Raw genomic sequence first — 24158 nt, forward strand, 5'->3', positions numbered from 1 at the left:
TTGCGTAATTTTATTGGGTAATAGCTTGAGAAATAACTCTCAGCCTTCAATTGGATATAAGTTACATCTCCACACGTAATTTTGCTCATATTCCGGAACATAACCTGATGAAACTATTCGAGAGAAAATTGTTGCAACGTCTGATCACCAACAGGTCGTGAGATCGCAGCTTTGCAAATCTCTCACGTAGGGAGGAAGAAAAGGTCGAGGAAAGAAACGTATGCAAAATATTCGTCGGAAACAGGTTCGTGCGCTCTTGCTTCAAAGGAAGTGATGGAAAATCTCCTTTCGGGGAATCTGCTTTGATATCACTTTTCCACCTGCGAGCTTCACATGCTCCTTCCCATATAAACGCTCAGGCTTATGGGGCGGGGGATGGAGGATGTTGTGGTGGGGGAATGGAGGATGTGGGGGCGGGGAGTATAAAAGTTATACGCGTAACCTGAAAATTCAAAATAGTATTATGTCAACCTCCTTGTGGTGAAATTGCTGGTAGCAACTTCTTACAATCTTTAATTTATTTTCTTTTTTTTTTTTGGGGGGGGGGACTATGTTATCTTTGCTGTTGTTGGCCTTTGCTGGGAACCATCGTTGCCAGACGCTTTGAGGTACTGAGTTTTTGTTTATACACTTGCAAACCATTTTAGAAAATAAAACCATTGACGATAAAACCATTTTTCAGGCAGCGACTTTGTAGCAACAGCTTTCTCGTCAACAATCGCAAAAGTGCATTGTGGCGGATATCAGTCAAAGAGATAGAAAACTTTCCCTGTCACCTTCGTACGAAGTGAGTTTTCAAACCTAATTGGAAATTTCACCACCGCCGCCAGCAAGTGCTTTGACATTATTTTGCAGTTGCTCAATTTTTGCAGATTAAAAAAAAATTTCCTTTTAGCAGCACCATCTTGCAACGGCGAGAACTGTCGGTGTGGATTATTGCTAAAACAGTTGTTGGTTTATACAGTCATTTGCTGTCGGTGTTCTGCTTTAGGACGGCGCTGATAAGAGTTTTTTTTTTTTTTTTTTTTGCGATTTCCACACAAAAGTATACACCTTTCTTTCTTATTTCTGTTGCTGACAGTATTCTCTGAGCGAGACAGTGGGAACTGAGGTGAACCTTATATGAAAAGTCGTTGACAATATGCGAATACGTATTGAAAAAGGGAAAAAAAAAGTAAAACCATTGTTAACATTTATAATAACAAATATTTTAATAATAATAATAATAATAATAATAATAATAATAATAATAATAATAATAATAATAATAATAATACTGTTTTTATGAAGCTTTCACTGCACAGGGGGATAAAAATGACTGAAGATACCTAATGTCGTCAACCACTTCCATATTATGTGTCAGCTGCTGACTTTTGCAAGTGTATAAACAAAAAGTCAATACCTCAACATATGAATGATTTCACGTCAAGCACCTACTCCTACATTATTTCAGTTGCTTTACGAAACGATGTTCTTCGTTGCAGTTATATCAAAATGAACGCCCTCCGTTTGAAATACATAAAAAAAAAGGAAAATAAATTCCTTGTGTTGTGAAATCCTTCTATGGTGTCGGGTTACATTTGTTGATATTTTTGAACTCGGCTTCAGCTGGCTATGCAATCTCCCAACATGCTCAGTTTCTTTTATGGCTTTTATTTTTTTTGGTGTGTTTTCGTATCTGACCAAACATCAAAACGCACCTCTCAATTACTGGGAACACAAAATACGGCGCTAGTTCCCTCGCGTGGATATTTGAGTGAGCGACGCGCGTCATTTTTCAGTGAAATGTTTGGAGTTTATGACCTTGCAACTATAATTGCTTTTCGACTTTCCTGTAAAATTTTTAATTTGCATCGATGGAATGCTCACCTTTATACTATATATACATTCATAATTACTCCTCGATAATGGAAAAGCACATTTCAGTACGCGTTTGTTGCTATACGTTTCCTATAACCGATTTTTTATTTACGAATTTAAGAAAAATAAGGTATTTTAGTTTTCTGAAAATGTTCTGTATGAAATGTACGTAGTCATCAGTATAATAATAATAATAATAATAATAATAATAATAATAATAATAATAATAATAATAATAATAATAATAATAAATGTTTCGTTAAATATAATGGTTTCCCCTACAGGATAATGAATCATTAGGAAAATATAGGAAATCTGCCATACCGTCAAGTCTGCTGATGCAGCGATAGTTTTAATTGAAATATGTTTATGAGAGGATCTTCTTAAATAATAATAATAATAATAATGATAATAATAATAATAATAATAATAATAATAATAATAATAATAATAATAATAATAACCTATCAGTATTCATTTTAGTGCCAGCAATCATCGTTCTGTAAAAGTTTATGCGTTTCGATTAATTTCTTGACAATATATTCAAAATCTCACTCCCTACAAACACCTAGCAGCCGATCTCTCAGACAATAGTCACAATAGTTATTAGTTTAAATCAGTGACTCTTAACCTTTTTATTACCAGCCCCCTGTGAGAACTGGTCCTTCTATCCACGTCCCTCCCCTTGCATCTGTGAGTAAAATTCACTCCTAGATTTAAAGGAAGATAATAAAAAAAAGAGAAATAGAAGTGGTGTTTTTATTCTTAAGCCCAACGAGTCCAGCTAGATCAGTAGACTATAGGAAATTAACGTTATAAGGCGACACTTCTGCATTTTTTCATAAACTTCTGAATATTAGCTCTTCACTCTTGGTAAGAGAATAATGAATATAATTAGAGAATTTTTTATTTTTTCCTAGGGCTTGCACCCCCTTTGGAAATTGCTGACGCCCCCCCCCTCCAGGTTGAGAACCACTGGTTTAAATGCTTCAACGAAAATGTATTTCTACATCCGTTCTGCAATTAAGTAACAAGAGAGACTTAATGTTATGCTCCCTTTCACATAAGAAACTAGATTTTATCTCTTCCATCGTTCAGTGAAATAAGATTATTGCAGATTCCCAGTTACTAGCATCTATTAACTGATTTATGTTAACCAGTCCGCGTGGAAAGTTGCATAAAATAAAAAAGACAAGTTTTATAAATTATTCAAACAAGTTTTTGTTTTTTGTGTAAGATGACTTGATCAAAGTTTGTTTAATCTTTTTGAATCATTTAGAAAAAATGCCGATATTTTGCTGTTAGTCAGCGAGAACGAGGCAATCAATTCCTACCTCAGTGATTATCATTTTTTCTTTTATGATAAAAAGAGGTTTTCGAAAATGTTTGATCAAATAGAAAATTATTGAATAAGAACTTACCCCAACCTAGATATTGTCATCTTAGAGTATTAAAAAAAATAAAATGTTTATCTTCAAAAAGAGTACCAGGTAGCAAAATCATCCGAGCCACAAAACAAGGTCTCAGTGTATCTCAGTATTGGAAACGGTGCACTGAGGTCCCTTTAGAGGTGGAGATGCTGCAGGTATCACCGAGGATAAAGCTGCTCATCTTGTCCCATAAATAAGTAAATGGTCGCGTTTTCTGCTTTGGGAACGGTAGGAATTGGTTCCAGGGTCTCTCTCTGGGGAGTCGTTCAGAGCGATGAGGATTCCAGTTTCTGGAAGTACTGGAGATCACATTGTTCTTGTTGCGTTTGTTCTCCTCTTCCGTTTCCTCTTTGTATTCTAGACTATTTTATCGTAATTACTTTGCGTTTCTGGGAGATGCCCCAATTGGTATAAGGGGAGTTGATCAATCAAGCCGTTGGCATTCGAATTTACTTCGTTGGGTAAGACTTTGTGAAAAGTCTTGACATTCTAAACCTGATACGAAAAATGTGTATGCATTTATATATATATATATATATATATATATATATATATATATATATATATATATATATATATATATATATATATATATATATGACTATGAAATATTTTCTGTTAAAACAGAAATCCATCTAATAAGAGGAGCCCATAAAAACGTTAAAATGTAGAAAGTTATTGTTATATATTTTCAGACACCAAACTGTCTCCCTCTACTGACAAGTATATGAATGTACTTACCAGTAGAGGAGACAGTTTGGTCTCTGAAATATAGCGATAACTTTCTACCTTCTGGCGTTTCTATGGGCTCCTATTATATATATATATACTGTATATATATATATATATATATATATATATATATATATATATATATATATATATATATATATATATATATATATATATATATCTGTGTGTGTATGTTTGTGTAACCCATTCTCTAAACATAATGAACCCTGGACAGAAACGTTTATTCGCAATAACCTCTGCAAACGCCTACACAGAGAAACATCATCAGCAACAGGTGATCATCCTTGCTCGCTGTGTCCCAGTCGCTTAAAATTTTCATTCATTCTCCCGCCTCCTGGATACAAAAGGCCCTCCGGCAACAAAGCCTCTTTCGCTTCATCTGACCAGCATTGTTTAGGCCCTACTCTCCTCCTCCCCACCTCCAGCTCTTTGAGAGATATATATATATATATATATATATATATATATATATATATATATATATATATATATATATATATATATATATATATATATATATAATATATATATATATACACTATGTATTTATCTCAACGGTTTCATACAGCATTCACCCGCGTCAAGATCCCCCCTCCCCTTCCACCCCCACGTAGACAAAAGTATTAACACACTCCCATACGCGCGCGCACACACACATACATATACAATATATATATATACACACACACGCACAAACACATATGTGTATATACATACATACGTACATATATATACTGTATATATAAATTTATACTGTATATATCAAACGAATCATTACGTTACAAACTTCCCAAGAGAGACCCCAATGAAAGAAATATCGACAAAGAGGAGCGAAAAGGAGATTATATTTCTCCTGCGTGGGAGCGCATTTTGTGCCCGAAAGTTTACAGAAGGTGAAAGTCCCGGAGATCATTACCTAGTCTTAATTTACGGCCTCGTAATTGGCCACAGAGAGAGAGAGAGAGAGAGAGAGAGAGAGAGAGAGAGAGAGAGAGAGAGAGAGAGAGAGAGAGAGGCTTCATTACGCTCCCTGATCCCGCGAGAGCCCGCTGATGCGCCAACCCATCTTACGAACTTTGCCAAGTGGACCGTCCCGAAAACTCCCTCCCTGGATTTGAGGGATGTGCTTCAGGATTCCTTCGAACTTCGGGCCCACGAGCGCTGAATCCTTCTCTTCATTCCTCCTCCTCTTCTTGCTTACTTCATTAAGAGACTCGATCGAGGAGTTTTGTGTATAATGTGTTATAATGAATTTCACCGAGAGCTTGAACTTCGGGCCATGAGCGGTGGATCTTCTCGCTGACTTCATTAAGAAATTCGGCTGAGAATGTTTATACGTAATATTTCATTATCGTTATCACAGAGAACTTTGCCTTCATTCATGAGCACTGACCCGTCTTAGTTACTTTATTAGGAAATTCTAATAATAATTTTAAGAATATTTTCAAATAATATTTAACGATTACCATCCCTAAGATCTTGAAATTCAGTTTATGAGCTGACCACTTTTACTTCATTTATGCAGTCGTTGACAATTTACAACAGCAATATTATGTGATTCGTTTAAGAACTATTATTATTATTATTATTATTATTATTATTATTATTATTATTATTATTATTATTATTATTATTATTATTATGTTCTTGTTTTCGTTGGTATTTTATGTGGTGTTGAGCAAAGAGTTCTTCTACTGCATTAAAGTACTCTTGTTTAAACCTTTATCATCATAGTTATTATTATTATTATTATTATTATTATTATTATTATTATTATTATTATTATTATTATTATTATTATTATTATTCACGATATTTGCCTTAAAAAACTTTTGCACCCTCTTCGGGTCCTAAGTATTGAAGCAGTTAGTGGTCACAATGTCAAAATATACATAACATGTTGATATTATTCGGAATTTAGCAGAATTAAGAGATCAAAGGACTGCAGATTAACACGACAATAAACATCCATCAAAGGTCTTTGATTGGACGCAAATGATCACATCAAATAGTCCAGCGATTGTTTCCTTTCCTTAAAGATCGTTTTAATTTTAGAACACCGAACGAAATTGTTCTCCTCAGCTTCAGTGAGATTCATTGACTTTCCATTAGACTGATCTGCTATTAAATCAACATTAATGTAGAAAATATACTTTTTTACTTGATCTCTCTTTTACCTTTTATTTTAGAGATTGATCATATTTGTATATCACATGTTTCCGTTTGATAAAACTCGCTCTTAGTCACGAATTTATGTGAATGAAACATTTCCACTCACTCACACCCATTAACGTCTGCAAGAATAAAACATCGTTGCTACTCTCTGTTCCTATATTTATTTTCTCAGCATTTCACATAATTACCCTTCACAGTACTAAATTCCTTACCCTTCATTTGCCACGACAACATTTAACAATAAGAGTAAGGACAGAGCGGAAAAATGTTTAGTTCGTTAAACCAAAACGAACTGTGCTAATAATCTAGGAGGCCATACTTGTAAATGACAGTTAGCATACTGCTGTGGGCCACCGCAGCTGGCGCAGTGAAATGGGTATGTTAGATGCGAATGAGAGGAAAATGTTGACGCTCTTTTGTAATAGGTTTTGAAAGTGGACCATAAACTCATTACACTGCAATGCAAGATTGTCATCTCACAGTTAAAATGTGTTCCCGTTATTATTATTATTATTATTATTATTATTATTATTATTATTATTATTATTATTATTATTATTATTATTATTATTATTATTGCAATACTTTGGTCTTACAGATAGCCATATTCATCGACTTACCCGGACTTGATTGAATTTCTAGATTTTACTCTCTCTCTCTCTCTCTCTCTCTCTCTCTCTCTCTCTCTCTCTCTCTCTCTCTCTCTCTCTTCTCCTCCTCCTCCTCCTCCTCCTCCTCCGAAAATAACGACTGAAAATAAAAATAATTATTCAGAAAGATCAACAAGAGTTAGGAAACTTATAAAGCAAAGAATCAATTTTAAAAAATATTAAATTTATCCCACCCTTCCTTTCCATGTATAGCTTTCAATCGAATAATAAAACTCCTGGAGAGAGAGAGAGAGAGAGAGAGAGAGAGAGAGAGAGAGAGAGAGAACGTCATGTATAGTCATGCTTTTGTTAACGGCTTTGCCTCATCTTTAAAAAATGAAGTCAGGAGGCGCCTCTAAACGTAGATAGGCTGAGGACGAAAAATGAATTTTAGGATCCCAAGAAGGGAAGGTTAACGAACGAACAGACACACAGATAAAGACTTTATAGATGGAGAGTTTAACAAACGAATAGACATACAGATACAATATTTATGGATGGAGAGTTTAACAAACGAATAGACATACAGATACAATATTTATGGATGGAGGGGCTTAACGAACGTAACAGACATTACAGATATAGTCTTTATATAGGAAGCAGACAAATGATTCATGTTAATTTAAATTACTGCATACCTTCGAGGGCCACTAGCCGATCCCGGGGTGGGGGTGGACCTGGGCACTTGCCCCCCCCCCGTGGAAAATAATGATAAATTAATAATATTGAAGATTCAGATAACAATAACATAAATAAGGAATATAAAAATGGAAAAAAATTCAGTTAAAGAAATAATATATATATATATATATATATATATATATATATATATATATATATATATATATATATATATATATATATATATATATATATATATATATATGCGAATCCCACAGGAAAATGTGGGATTCTGCTTATACACTGAAGTCACGTGCATCTACTGTGATTTTTAAGCATATATATATATATATATATATATATATATATATATATATTCTTCGTTTTAACGTGCTTTTTCCCATTTATATATATATATATATATATATATATATATATATATATATATATATATATATATATATATATATATAAATATGAAAATTGGTGGGCCCCATGAAATTTTTCTGGATCCGCTACTGAGTCACTACCGTAGATTGTTAAGCAATACAACGTTGATAAGGCCAGTAGTTTGCCCCAAAATAAGTCTACGGAAAAAACGAGAAACTTTTCACCTTTCACCTACTTCAGTGGTTGGGGAAAGAAGTCCACTTTCACCCAACATAAATCCCCTGAGCTTTTACATGTAAATATTCCTTAATATTGGACTGCACCAAGCATCGCACGCCGTCTGGAGTGTCTTTATAGCCGCTGTGAAGAATGATGCTGGGGGAATCCTAATCGTGTCTAATGGTAAGTAAACACAACGAGTCCAGTGCTTGACTGTCTCTAAACAACATATTGTTTCTTCTTACTGGGTTCGTTCCGCAGTCTTCAGTGTAGGAAGCACGATTTACTTTCGAAAGCAATCTATGAAAATATCTACCTCTCTATTTCGTCGGTTGAGAGAATATATTATTATTGTCCTTACACAGCTAAGAACAAACAAAAAGTATTTTGAACTTTAGGTTGAAGAGTAAAGAAGGAAATTGAATAAAGAATTTCCATTCCAAGACACGTAAAGACATAATTTTCGTATTCTTGGCGATATTCACTGTTTGCATCATAAGAAATGACCAATATGGTGGTTTAGAAGTGTTTATTAAGTATCTTGACTACCACGGAGACGAAAACGATATATTCCTTTCGCAATAAATATTTATGATAGTTGGCAGTTAATTAGTACTGATTGATTCTTACGATAGCATTTTGTTGTACGAGCACGACTATGCATGATTACCAACTTACTACACCAATATCGACGACCTGATCGTGCGCCACAGCCGTGTCTACACGACGGATGCTTCTGCAACGCCATTTGATTTTGTTACCAATCGTTCGAGTCTTTCAATTTCCAACAAGAGGATAGAAAGTTACTTAAAGAATCTTCGTGAAAATCTATCAATTTATGTAGAGTCAGAGGTGATATCAACAAATAATAGTTTAGCAACTCAACACAACAGATATGCCATTGCAAAACACGCATGTTAGTTCTTTGAATAAAACTTTCAGGGCATAACCAAATAACACTAACATTCACAAAAAATTTTTATGTAAAGATATATTAAAAGATAATATCTTATACATTGAATATCAAGTATCAGTGAATCATTCCCTATTACAGCAACGGGAGTGTTTATACCCGAAGAATTGCGAGTTGTTATACAGTTGCACAATAAAGATGGGAGCTTGATGTATTGGTGATACAAATTGCAAGATTACCAATACAGTAATTCTAAGCATTTAGGAAATTAAGTAAACTGTCCCCGAAAGAAGGGAAGGGAGGGTACAAAGACATTAACTTACGGGTTTTTAGGCCACGCCAGAGGTTGCATTTGTATTGGTGGGGAGGGGGAGGGTGAGGTGAGGGTTCAAAGACATTAACTTAGGGGTTTTTAGGCCACGCCAGAGGTTGCCTTTGTATTGGTGAGGGGGTGAGGGAAGGGAGGGGAGGGAGGGTACAAACACGTTAACTTACGGGTTTTTAGGCCACGCCAGGGATTGCCTTTGTATTGGTGGGGGAGGGTAAGGGGAGGGAAGGGGAGGGTACAAAGACGTTAACTTACGGGTTGTTAGGCCATGCCAGGGATTGCCTTTGTATTATTGGGGGGAGGAGGGTGAGGGGAGGGGAGGGAGGGTACAAAGACATTAACTTACAGGGTTTTAGGCCACGCCAGAGGTTGCCTTTGTATTGGTGGGGAGGAGGGTGAGGGGAGGGTACAAAGACATTAACTTACGGGTTTTAGGCCACGCCAGAGGTTGCCTTTGTATTTGGGGGGAAGGTGAGGGGAGGGGAGGGGAGGGAGGGGGGGAGGGTACAAAGACATTAACTTACAGGGTTTTAGGCCACGCCAGAGGTTGCCTTTGTATTGGGGGGAAGGTGAGGGGAGGAGGGGGAGGGGAGGGGAGGGTACAAAGACATTAACTTACAGGGTTTTAGGCCACGCCAGAGGTTGCCTTTGTATTGGTGGGGGAGGAGGGTGAGGGGAGGGGAGGAGGGTACAAAGACATTAACTTATGGATTTTTAGGCCACGCCAGAGGTTGCCTTTGTATTGGGGGGGGGAAGGTGAGGGGAGGGGAGGGGAGGGAGGGGAGGGGAGGGTACAAAGACATTAAGTTACGGGTTTTAGGCCACGCCAGAGGTTGCCTTTGTATTGGGGGAAGGTGAGGGGAGTGGAGGGTACAAAGACATTAACTTTGGGGTTTTAAGCCACGCCAGAGGTTGCCTTTGTATTGGCGGGAGGGGAGGGGTGAGGGGAGTGGAGGGTACAAAGACATTAACTTTGGGGTTTTAGGCCACGCCAGAGGTTGCCTTTGTATTGGTGGGGAGGTGAGGGGAGGGGATGGAGGGAGGGGAGTGGAGGGTACAAAGACATTAACTTACGGATTTTTAGGCCACGCCAGAGGTTGCCTTTGTATTGGTGGGAGGGGAGGATGAGGGGAGGGAAGGGTAAGGAACAAAGACATTAACTTACTGGTTTTTAGGCCACGCCAGAGGTTGCCTTTGTATTAATGGGGGGAGGGTGAGGGGAGGGGGAAGGGAGGGGAGGGGAGCAGAGGGTACAAAGACATTAACTTACGGGTTTTTAGGCCACGCCAGAGGTTGCCTTTGCATTGGTGGGGGGAGGGTGAGGAGGGGATGGAGGGGAGGGGAGGGGAGGGTACAAAGACATTAACTTACGTGTTTTTAGGCCACGCCAGAGGTTGCCTTTGTAATGATGAGGGGGAGGAGAGGGGAGGGTACAAAGACATTAACTTACGGATTTTTAGGCCATGCCAGGGGTTGCCTTTGCATTGGTGGGGAGGAGGATGAGGGGAGGGGGGGAAGGAACAAAGACATTAACTTACGGGTTTTAGGCCACGCCAGAGGTTGCCTTTGTATTGGTGGGGGAGGGTGAGGGAGGGGAGGGGAGCGGAGGGTACAAAGACATTAACTTACGGGTTTTAGGCCACGCCAGAGGTTGCCTTTGTATTGGTGGGGAGGGGAGGAGGGGAAGGAACAAAGACATTAACTTACGGGTTTTTAGGCCACGCCAGAGGTTGCCTTTGTGTTGGTGGGGAGGGGGAGGGTGAGGGGATGGGAGATTAGGGGAGGGAGGGTACAAAGACATTAACTTACGGGTTTTTAGGCCACGCCAGAGGTTGCCTTTGTATTGGTGGGAGGGGGGATGAGGGGGGAGGGAGGAAGGAACAAAGACATCAACTTACGGGTTTTTAGGCCACGCCAGAGGTTGCCTTTGTATTGGTGGGGGTGAGGGGGGGAGGGGAGCGGAGGGTACAAAGACATTAACTTACGGGTTTTAGGCCACGCCAGAGGTTGCCTTTGTATTGGTGGGGAGGGGAGGGAGGGGAAGGAACAAAGACATTAACTTACGGGTTTTTAGGCCACGCCAGAGGTTGCCTTTGTATTGGTGGGGAGGGTGAGGGGAGGGGAGGGGAGCGGAGGGTACAAAGACATTAACTTACGGGTTTTTAGGCCACGCCAGAGGTTGCCTTTGTATTGGTGGGGGGGGAGGGTGAGGGGAGGGGAGGGGAGGGGAAGGAACAAAGACATTAACTTACGGGTTTTTAGGCCACGCCAGAGGTTGCCTTTGTGTTGGTGGGGAGGGGGAGGGTGAGGGGATGGGAGATTAGGGGAGGGGAGGGTACAAAGACATTAACTTACGGGTTTTTAGGCCACGCCAGAGGTTGCCTTTGTATTGGTGGGGAGGGGAGGATGAGGGGAGGGGAGGGGAAGGAACAAAGACATTAACTTACGGGTTTTTAGGCCACGCCAGAGGTTGCCTTTGTATTGGTGGGGGGTGAGGGGAGGAGGGGAGCGGAGGGTACAAAGACATTAACTTACGGGTTTTAGGCCACGCCAGAGGTTGCCTTTGTATTGGTGGGGAGGGAGGGGAGGGGAAGGAACAAAGACATTAACTTACGGGTTTTTAGGCCACGCCAGAGGTTGCCTTTGTATTGGTGGGGGTGAGGGGAGGGGAGGGAGCGGAGGGTACAAAGACATTAACTTACGGGTTTTAGGCCACGCCAGAGGTTGCCTTTGTATTGGTGGGGGAGGGTGAGGGGAGGGGAGGGGAGGGGAAGGAACAAAGACATTAACTTACGGGTTTTTTGGCCACGCCAGAGGTTGCCTTTGTGTTGGTGGGGAGGGAGGGTGAGGGGATGGGAGATTAGGGAGGGGAGGGTACAAAGACATTAACTTACGGGTTTTTAGGCCACGCCAGAGGTTGCCTTGTATTGGTGGGGAGGGGAGGATGAGGGAGGGGGAGGGGAAGGAACAAAGACATTAACTTACGGGTTTTTAGGCCACGCCAGAGGTTGCCTTTGTATTGGTGGGGGGGGGGGTGAGGGGAGGGGAGGGGAGCGGAGGGTACAAAGACATTAACTTACGGGTTTTTAGGCCACGCCAGAGGTTGCCTTTGTATTGGTGGGGAGGGGAGGGGAGGGGAAGGAACAAAGACATTAACTTACGGGTTTTTAGGCCACGCCAGAGGTTGCCTTTGTATTGGTGGGGGAGGGTGAGGGGAGGGGAGGGGAGCGGAGGGTACAAAGACATTAACTTACGGGTTTTTAGGCCACGCCAGAGGTTGCCTTTGTATTGGTGGGGAGGGTGAGGGGAGGGGAGGGGAGGGGAAGGAACAAAGACATTAACTTACGGGTTTTAGGCCACGCCAGAGGTTGCCTTTGTGTTGGTGGGGGGAGGGGAGGGTGAGGGGATGGGAGATTAGGGAGGGGAGGGTACAAAGAAATTAACTTACGGGTTTTTAGGCCACGCCAGAGGTTTCCTTTGTATTGGTGGGGAGGGGAGGGAAGGGTACAAAGAAATTAACTTACGGGTTTTTAGGCCACGCCAGAGGTTTCCTTTGTATTGGTGGGGAGGGGAGGGTGAGGCGAGGGAAGGGGGGGGGGAGGGGGAGGGGAGGGGTACAAAGGCATTAACTTGTGGTTTCTTAGGCCACACCACAGGTTACCTTAGTATTGGTGGGGGGGGGAGGGGAGGCGGAGGGGTAGGGGAGGGGGGGGTACTAAGGCATTGGCTTACGATTTTCAGGCCACGTCAAAGGTTGCCTTTGTATTGGTCGGGGAGGGGAGGGGGGAGGCCACAAGGGCATTAACTTACGCGTTTTTAGGCCACGCCATTGGATGTATTTGTACTGGCGGGGGAGGGGAGGGTACAAGGGCATTCATTTTCGGGTGCCTTTTTATTATTGAAGAATACCCTTTTTTTTCTTAAATATCTTTTTGAATGGCCGAGCGATGCCTCTTTTGACATCGCGCCAAATGCTGCGAACATTTTTAACTCGAAAGTGTTTCTTTGCTCGCCGTTTGAACTCGACGTCTTCCAGAAAGCGTTTTAGAACCCCCATAAATTCTGCCAGAGTTGGCCGGTCGTCGACTTTCTTAGCAGTTGCTCTGTTTGCAAGACCAACGGCAATTTTCCTGGGACGACTAAACCTATTTAGGATATCGCCTAGCAGTACTCCCAAGGAGAAGACGTCAGCCTTGGGACCTAATGGCTCACCCCTCTTCGTCTCAGGCGACATCCATCTGGCTGAATCGTACATCTTCGTGTACGTCTCTCCTGCCTCTTTAGACAGTCCGTAATCGATCAGACTGAACTTCTGTGCAAGGGTGTCGTAAACTATGTTATCTGCTTTGATATCGTTATGAATGATATTTTTCTCGTGGACTTCCTGCACCCGTTCGCAGACTTGCAGCAGAGCCGTTAACAGACAATCTTGATCGCATTTTCCATCTGAAATCATGTCTTGCAATGTACGATCCCCTACCCACGATATGACACACCGCCTCTTGGACGCGGCCAGGAGTTTTGGGGCTCCTCCCGCCCCGTCCAGGTAAGTCAAGATTTGCAACTCCCGGTGTGGCAGATCACCCCTCTTTCCCGTCTTCATGACGCAGCGCTCTCCGTTGAACGAAACCACGTCCGTCCGGCCATATACTCCCTCTCCTAAGAAAGTCACTTCCTCGACTTGACGCTGCAGACTTTCCTCGGAGATGAAGGCAATGTCCACGTCCCTGTAAGTCCTGCTGAAGGGTTCACGACTCTCAACAGATATGTCACGACCATTCTTCAGCCGCTTCGTTTCACATTTTAGATTTTCAAGATCTTCGAGAAGCCTATTCTTTTCAACTTCTTTACGCAATATATCCTTCTTCATCTCAGAAATGACATCATCTTTCAGGGCAATTTCATTTTCCTTCTCTCTCAGCTGAAACATAAGAGATTTTGAACTTTCGTCAACTTCCTTCCCGAGAGTAAATTTGCTATCTTTTTCATACCGCAAATTCTCCAGTTCACGAATGCGACGGTCCTTGTTTTGTAGATCATTTTTGAGTTCAATATTTTCTTGTGACAGTCGTTCGACCCTTTCTTTAAACTTTGCGATTTCCTCTCGATCTTCGTGATCATTTCCGTTACTGCGTCCAATCCTTGCAAAATACGCAATCGCCAAGACGTTGATCAGTAAGAGTGCCGCAAAAGGTTTTATGATATCCAGGAGGCCCCAAAGACGCCTCAGCACAATATTTCTCCTGTAACCAGCTATGTAATCCCCAACAAACCGAGGCAACAAAGGGACTAGTCCACCCGAACAATCTGCCTTAAATCCTTCGTTGGCAGGAGGTGGCGCCCATCGCCTGCGGAAAGGGATTTCGTCCAGCCAGCCAGCTTGATCAGAAGGCGTCTGTAATCTCTCCTGTAATTTCTTGTTACTCTCCCGAAGGAGATTATCATGGTTCCTCAGGGAATTGATTCCCTGCCAAAACAAGTTTCCAAGCAAAGTTCCAACTACAACAATAGACTTTAGTAACATCATTATGATTAGTTATGTCATAACAGCTGGCGCTAAGGTTTGTTGTAGAAAAAGACTTTTCCCGGACCCAACAGATCCTATTGCATGGAGCACATCTGGAATCCGCTGCTTTAAGACGGCTCTTCAAGTCTCCATACCGCCTCCTGTATTCTAGGGTAAAACTCTTGAGTCGGAAGAACAGAACACTTCATATCTAAATGAAAACCTGAAGACACGGGAAATTTGCAGAGGCCAGAATTTCACAGATTAGTATCATGCGCTTTGAAGCTTCACAATCCTGGATTCTTCGGCTTCATGGAGAGTTCCCGAGGTCTGAGAAACACCATATTCTACGAGTGAATTACTTCCAAGTTTCTGGCGACGTCACTTAGAGTTGTCCTCTTGTTATGACATAAACATTTTATATGGTTAATAAAATAATTTCGTGGATGCGCATAACAAGAGGACAGTTCTAAGTGACGTCGCCAGAAACTTTGAAGTTATTCACTCAGAGAATATGGCGTTTCTCAGACCTCGGGAAATCTCCATGAAGCCGAAGAATCCAGGATTGGGAAGCTTCAAGACGCATGATACTAATCTGTGAAATTCTGGCTTCTGCAAACTTCGCATGATTTCAGGTTCTCATTTAGATATGAAGCGTCCTTTCCTTCAGACTCGAGAGTTTTACCCTAGAATACATATAAACATTTTATATGGTTAATATATATATATATATATATATATATATATATATATATATATATATATATATATATATGTGTGTGTGTATGTGTGTATGTATGTATGTGTATATATATATATATATGTGTGTATATGTATATATATGTATATACAAATACATATACATATATATGTATATATATATATATATATATATATATATATATATATATATATATATATATATATATATATATATATATATATAAATAACACATATCAATGGAACCCACACCAATTTTAACTTTGTTAATTTTATATGGTCGAAACAAGCATGAGTGATAGAGCACCTGCATGGGCAAAACCCACATATACAAGCTTAAATTTGCTAATTTAGTACGGTCCAGAATGCTGACATCCTTACAACTTGTACTGTAACTTTTGCAATCAAGACCCTTTCTCGGACATTCTAGTGGGCAATTTACATAGGTACATATATAATAACAAAAGTATTAATCTACGAAGAAATGCAAACATTCAAGAATAGTTACCTACAAGCCTCTCTCTCTCTCTCTCTTTCTCTCTGTGTTAAGATGAGAGCCTGCACGAACTTTGTTGTTATTATACATTTAGCAATCCATTATGTGATTTTTAAACTTTTCTTATATGATAAAAACTGACAAAAGTGTAATGGTTCCTTTATGTAAAAAGCAGTTTACTGTTAAAACCTTTTTGCTTTTTCCTAATGAAAATTCCCTGATGAAAATAGACAAAACAATATTTTTATTCTTCTTCAAAGAAATAAAAACAAGGACCCCTACTGGAAAATTTCTAATGTCACTTTCCAATAAAAAAAAAGGCCATGTTACGATGAAAAGCGAAAAAACATCAACGTTTATAACCGGGTGATTACATGATTTAGGAGCAATTTAGTACCAAGGTAAAGGTTGGTGTCCATCTTGACGAATGACTTATTCAGGGGCTGGAAGCCCACCTCCGCTCTCAAGAGCTTTGTCAAATGCAATAATGTCGCGGAAGCATTCATTAAGAGCATCAGTGCAACAATCCAAGCCTGAAACTCTTCTGTTTCATCATGATCCCAATGCTTCTTTCTTTCTTTATATATATATATATATATATATATATATATATATATATATATATATATATATATGTATATGTATATATATATATTTTTTTAATTCTGTGTTATTCTATGTTAGGATTCCTACTCTCATATAACAGCATTATTGGAACTCTGTATCGTTATTATATATATATATATATATATATATATATATATATATATATATATATATATATATATATATAGTTACATATATAATATATATATATATATATATATATATATATATATATAATATATATATATATATATATATATATATATATACTATATATATATATATATATATATATATATATATATATATATATATATATATATATATATATATGTATGTATGTATGTATATATGTATTCATATATATTCACGCTCACTTATAAAATTATTATTTATACTCAATATCGTTATATATATATATATATATATATATATATATATATATATATATATATATATATATATATATATATGTGTGTGTGTGTGTGTGTGTGTGTGTGTGTATGTATGTATGTATTCATATATATTCACTCTCACTTATAAAAGTATTATTTATACTCAATATCGTTATATATATATATATATATATATATATATATATATATATATATATATATATATATATATATATATATATAAACTGCAATTCAGTTTCTTCACATACTCGATCTTAGGCGTGAGAGAGAGAGAGAGAGAGAGAGAGAGAGAGAGAGAGAGAGAGAGAGAGAGAGAGAGAGAAGCCAGGATGAATAAGACCACAATAATTGGTATGTTCTTCAAAGATGGTTATCCCATTGAGCAGATTTGCAAAGAAGCTACCTATTCACATGACTACACTGTACCACTCACCTCTACTTCCTCGAGCTGTCTCGCTTCCTTGAGCTGTCTCACTTCCTTTTCATAAACATTCCATTACCAACTTTACCCCATTTACCCCGTGTTTTCACAATCTTATCATCCTCCATTCATTCAACATGACCAAGAGAATTGTCATAACTCTCCTCTCTTGCTGCACTGAGATCTGCCTTTCTCTTTCCACTGCAGCGAGTTAGTTTGTGAACCTCTGCATCTTTTTCGTGATATTCTCCATGAAATATTCATTAAATCTCATTTTTTCTATTTTTAGTTTTTTGTAAAAGAAAACCACTGAGATGGCTTTGTCTGTCCGTCCGCACTTTTTCTGTCCGCATCCTTTATTGGCGAAATTTTCGTGGAATTCTGCATAGCTGGCAAGGCTGAGTAATAATAGTCTAGGCTTTATCAGATGTATCATACATGGTAGTAATTATTGATAAATACCCTGAGTTTTACACACTTGCAAAATATTCGTTCTTTTAAAACGTTTATTCATACAGATATATGCCATTTCTCCTCAGAGAATGTTGTTTAACCGGATATTATTCTCTCGTTTTTTTTAGGTAGGGTTTTAGATATGAAACGTCCATTTATATTTGGAAAAAGCTAAATTTAATAACCTTTCACTAATAGCTTCAACATCAGATTCCCAGCGTGTCTGAAATCTCTAAACAGGAAGCGAAAGAATTAAGAATTTTTTTGTGAAAACAAAAAAAATTAAGAAAAGGCCCAGAAAACTGCCTTCTGCTCATCATCACCTTACGTAAGTTTTGTAATGAAACAGCTACGAAGAGACCGCAAAATAAAACAAGCTATTTAATTCTTTTGCAAAATGCCTGAGTTTCGTAGCAGCTTGTGAACTAAGGCTGGAATATAATAATAGCATTCAATCTGTAAGAGGATTTCGCCATACGAGTTACCGGGACGTTTCATTTTCATATCAGCAGATTTTCGTTATATTTTCCAATGATCTATCTTCCTCCCAGTCTATCTCTCTGTCTACCTATCTTGCTCCGGAGAACGACCAAGGGCGGTAGCATTCACACTAACTGCTGAATCATATATATACACAAATATATACACACACACTCACACACATATATTTACATACACATACATTCATACATATAATACATACATATATATATATATATATATATATATATATATATATATATATATATATATATATATATATATATATATACATATACATATGTGTGTGTGTATGTGTTTTTACACCTTTGTTTATTAACGTGAATGAAAAATAGACGATATGGCAAATAAAAGGTAAATAAGATGGATGAAGCGAAGTCTATAAAAAATAGAACGTCATGCAGGCACTCTAGTTACGTGACATCTGAAAATGCTTGTGTTTTTATTGCAAGTCTTCCCCATTATTGCAACGGGCGAACGTCATACAATTTCCCCTACTCGACATATTATTTCTGCGAGTTGTATTGAACGCTTAAGTTTATCTGTGTTCTGCAACAGACCACTGGAGGAACTTTGTTTGATTCCTCTTTCGATGGAATGCTGTCCATTTTGACTACTGAGCCATTCTGGAGTTACCTGAAAGAATAACAGGCCGTTTTTCTATTTTTCAAAGATGTTGTCCTAAATGTATCACTATTTCAATGTTTATCCAGGCTAAGGAGGTCAACTGATCAAGTTGGCGTAAGCTTCCTTTATGTAGCAATACACTACATACATACTACTGCGGACTTTATTTTTCCATTTAAGATCACGAGGAAGTGATGATATCAAATTATTTCCGTCCACGAAGTACTACAACACGATTGATTTCCCAGCTTTACATTTGGATAATCCTGCAGCTTTAAATATCTATGGGAGATTTGTGTCAAAATGGACATTATCCCATCGAAAGAAGAATTAAAGCAAGTTTTTCTAGCGGTGTGTTGCAGAACAAGTAATACCAAAATCTTTTGGCATTCTTCATGGAAGTTTATTTTTATTATTGCCCGTATAACTGAAATCCAGTTACTCACGTTTGTCCGTACATTAATCTTGATTAGTTTTTGGGGGGTTTGAATCATTTCGTAATGCCCAAATAATCCTGTTGATGAAGTGTAGTGATCGATCTACTTTTACTGGGGACTTTTGTTAAATAAGAGTTTTATTGGAAGCAGTTGAATTCCATTCATGATTAATGAAGGAAAGTTGTAAATAGAAGTTCTTTTTTTTTTTTGCCTTTTTTTTGCCTTGTTGAAGTATACCAAAGAATGTTCTCCCCCCTCTCAAGAAAAAAGTGATGAAACAATAAATTTGCATTATCTTAGAGTACACAACCGTTGTTGAAAACAACATATTCCCATCAGATACGAAAATATAGTCTTGAAAAACACCCCAGGCTTACTAACATTTGGTGTAAATGAATAATCATAAAATATAACGAATTGTATCTGAACATACTATTTTTTTTTTCATAATCTTCCTTTACGTGCCATAGGGTAATACTTACTCCATTTATAATCGCATTTCCAAACTCTGCACCTGTTCTGTCAAATATAATTGACAGACTCGCATAAAATGAGACCTGTCAATTAATACACTTTAATTTTTGCCGCAGTAATTGTATAACGATGTTTTACTTTCAGAACAATTATCTTGATTATCTGTGGCAATTATATTTGTCCCCTTTCTCCTAAACTAGTTGATCTGTCATTTCAAACTCTTTTCTTTAATTGTTGACTTTCATTTTCTCCTTATCTAGGTCTCTTTTTCAGCTTTCGATTTTTGATTACCTTCTTCGATCTCTTCTGTTTATTCCGTAAGGACGTAAATTAAGTGTCTTCCAAACATTTAAAAATTTCCAATTTCACCACAATTCTTGACATATGCACCTTTTTAGTTTTCTGTAAAAGAAAACTATTGCGCCGGCTTTGTCTGTCCGTCCGCACTTTATTCTGTCCGCACTTTTTCTGTCCGCACTTTTTCTATCCGCCCTCAGATCTTAAAAACTACCGAGGTTAGAGCGCAGCAAATTGGTATGCTGATCATCCACCCACCAATCATCAGATACCTGATTGCAGCCCTCTAGCCTCAGAAGTTTTTATTTTATTTAAGGTTACAGTTAGCCATAACTGTGCTTCTCGCAACGATATAGGATAGGTCCCCACCGGGCCGTGGTTAAAGTTTCATGGGTCGCGGCTCATACAGCACTATACCGAGACCACCGAAAGATAGATCTATTTTCGGTGGCCTTGATTGTACGCTGTAGCGGCTGTACGGAAAAACTGATTGCGCCCAAGAAACTTCGGCGCGTTTTTTGCTTGTTTTTATTTAACTACAGTCATTGTATTACCAACACAAATATCCCCATCTTTTTATCCTGAAAATCGTAGATTTCCTTTTGAACAAATAAACACGATGGCATGGCATGATTTGTTTCCGTCTGTGAGAGACCGACCAGGCACCTCGTAAGGTGCTTTTGGGCTGGACCAAAATACTTAGTCCTTCATGGCAAATTAACAGTTAGCATTTTCCGAGTCTAATTGGTTTTAAAGCAGTGTGTATTCCTTGTGTAACTTGCGTCTTGATGATAAATCGTTATTGCACAAACACAGACCTACACATCGCATAAAATACACATAATTTGGTGCATCTACTTTAATAAGCCTCAACGGTTAATCATATTCCCATATTGAAACTGCCCATTAAAAAAGTAATAACTCTGTCGAAATTACGTTCTTTTAGGGAAGAATGTACAGCTGATATCGTTCCCCGGCGCTCTTAATGGCTTCGTCTAGGAGGCATTTTATAGCATATTCTTCATATACGCTGAGAGGCAAAAAGTGCTTGCCATTCCCTTTTGAGACGGAAAATATTCGGGCAATATTCAATGACAATTTTAAATGAATATCGTCAGAAAATAACGAATAGATTTAGAATCGACGCAATGCCGAGGAGCTTCTGTTCTTCTGGGAGTTCATAATGGAACTTTCCTTAACTTGCGTTTCATCCGTGATCTACCAGTTAAGGGGTACACAATAAAAATAGCTCCTGTTTTATCTTGACGAAAGGAATGTATTTGCAAATGTGTGCTTGTGAGTAATATGAGAACGGTGACAGATTAAAATACTTAATAATCCTTAACGTTCCGTGTCAACAAAAACAAATCTTGGAAACTGTGTAGCATTTCAGTTTAATCGACTATGCAAATGCCAGGAACGAAGTCTTTTCTAATTCAGAAAATGATTCCCTAATTTTCTAACAATATCAAATCCCAGGGACTCGTTCCTACCATCGTATGCAGGATACTCTTCTTGGACGTTTGAATGCCGCTGGAAATTTCTCTCTCTCTCTCTCTCTCTCTCTCTCTCTCTCTCTCTCTCTCTCTCTCTCTCTCTCTCTCTCAAAGGAACGTTCTCTGAGAACTTTAATGAAGAAATAAAAGCTCTTCCCTTTTAGAGTCTTTACCTGAGCGGGGCCTCTCGGTAATAAAAACCGATTTGGGAGGAAAAAATGGCGCCGAACAGAAGACAAGACAAGTGTTTGAAAGGGATCGTTGTACACCCCACCTCCCCCTCCCCCTCCTTACATCCCCACTCTCCGATTTTAGAGGCGAATGTAGGCCATAAATAAAAAAATGGGAATTGTTTCAAAAAAGCGAATCAGATAGATCTTTGGTGAATGAATGTTTTTACGGTTCGCTTTCAGTCGGAGTGAATTTTGTGGAGACTTCGAAATGCGTCTTCCATTTGCAGTTTGCAGAGCTGTTTCGACTCGATAGATTTCGGGTGTTCCATCGGGAAAATGGCGCTCGTTCTTTCTGTCTTGTTGTCTTTCTTCCACTCTAATTGTCTCTTTTGTAGCGGCCGTTTTGTCCGATTGTGTTCCTTCTGTATTGAATTCCTCTCTTGCACTCTCTGCTGTGTAGCCTTTTTCTCTCTGTGTCCGCCAGCCATCTTTCTCTTTGGTTACATTTCTGTGTGTGTACGTGTGTGTGTGTGTGTGCATGTGTGTATAATTTAGTATATGTATTTGTCTTCGTTTCGCTATGAATAGTTTTAAGGTTAACATACGGTTGGAGGTCGGCTGTCTCAGTCTTCTTAATATATGGCCAGTCGTATTCCTCTCAGCTTAATCCCTAGTCAGGGTCGCTGCTTTCAATGCGACTTTTCCAGTTGTTCCTAACACTCATTGAATAAATCATTGCATAACCTTCGCTATTTATCCAGCTTTGGGAAAGAGAGTTTTAAGCCAGTAGTGTACAGTAAGTGTTGGAAGGTTCTTTTTTATACATAATTGTTTTAATTTTTATCTTTTCCTTAACTTGAAAATATGGACACCGCACAATACGTAATGTACGAATATGCGTTATCGCATGTGTTGTATACGTGGATACCTTCATACGAGTATATATAAAACTAGCCGACGTACCCGGCGTTGCACGGTAAAAACTCAATGTGCAGAACACACCTAGACCTAGAATACACCCAAAGCATAGAACACACCCAAAACGTAGAACAAACACGGATATTTATTTATCTCAACCTTCTGTTAGACAGGAATAGGAATCAAATCTATCTATAGAGTAATATCAAAGAATTTTTTTATAGGTTTTTAAAAATATAAGTACAGAATACAAATTATAAAGTAAAACCTCTCACAAAGTCATTATAATACTACTTTAACACAAAACCTGATTGTAAACAACATTTTTAGTTTCACCATCAGGAGCAAGAACAAATAAATTCTTGGCTGAACCCACCCTTGAGCAAGCAACATAAGGCTGTCCGTGGGAAAAACATGACGGTCTCAGATCCATTCCACAGTACTTAATAGACTGTTCCTGTGCCTTGTTGATGATCGAGAATGCAAGTCTCACTGGAAACTGCAATCTCTTAAAGTTAAAAGGGAGATCTGTCGGAATGAGTGGTATCCGTGGCATAAAAACTGCTTCACCCTCCCCCTTTCCTGTGAGATAGTTACTTCAATTACATTGCCCAATATTTTTGACATTTTATATTCTACCCTTTCTCACCCCCGATTCCTCTTAGGGCTGAACTTGGACTTAAAAGCATAGGGAGTGTCACTATTCATCTCAGCAGCTTCGAAAACTATGGAGTAGACACTAGTATCTGTCGTTTATGACATTTTATTTTTCACCCCTTCTCATCCCCCCTTCCTATCGGGGCTGAACTTGGACTTAAAGGACCTCAAACACTGTGGATTAGAGACTAATATCTGTGTTTTCAGTTATTTTTACCTGTCAACCCCTTTCCACTCCCACCCCCTTTAGTGCCACTGATGTCTTACCCCCTTAGTATTCTTTTCCAGATAGTGAGTCATATGTATACCAGAATGAGATATGATAAACCCGTAAAGTTTATTTACTTACTAAGTCTACAGGCAGAAGCAGCCCTGTTTCAGGGAAGCCCTTGTCTACAGGCAGAACCAGCCATGTTTCAGGGAAGCCCTTCCCACCCCCACCTCCTTTGGTGCCCATTGGTGCTTGTGGTGTCTCACCACCACAGTATTCTTTTCCAGATAGTAATTCATATGTATACCAACTTTGGCTAAAATTGCTCAATGCTTCAGAGTTATGCTGGAACACACACACACACACATATATACATCCATTTTTATATACTGTATATAAATTAATCTGT

The 24158-nt window shown here is 38.7% G+C and overlaps 1 protein-coding gene and 1 long non-coding RNA gene across 2 annotated transcripts in view; one reads left to right on the plus strand and one right to left on the minus strand.

The window, feature by feature from the left end:
* LOC136848178 (uncharacterized) overlaps positions 1–24158 on the plus strand; it is a 256581-nt gene that overhangs the window by 59969 nt on the left and 172454 nt on the right. The window lies entirely within an intron of this gene.
* On the minus strand, positions 13129–14231 carry LOC136847977 (uncharacterized). Its single transcript, XM_067119991.1, has one exon. The coding sequence runs from the start codon at positions 14207–14209 to the stop codon at positions 13235–13237; it is 975 nt and encodes a 324-aa protein (XP_066976092.1). The 5' UTR covers positions 14210–14231; the 3' UTR covers positions 13129–13234.

This window comes from Macrobrachium rosenbergii, chromosome 18, assembly GCF_040412425.1.
Source record: "Macrobrachium rosenbergii isolate ZJJX-2024 chromosome 18, ASM4041242v1, whole genome shotgun sequence".
In the NCBI taxonomy this organism is placed as follows: domain Eukaryota; kingdom Metazoa; phylum Arthropoda; class Malacostraca; order Decapoda; family Palaemonidae; genus Macrobrachium; species Macrobrachium rosenbergii.

Excerpts from the sequence above, each read along its gene's own strand:
- LOC136847977 (XM_067119991.1), bottom strand. The coding sequence starts at position 14,209 with ATGAAGAAGGATATATTGCGTAAAGAAGTTGAAAAGAATAGGCTTCTC.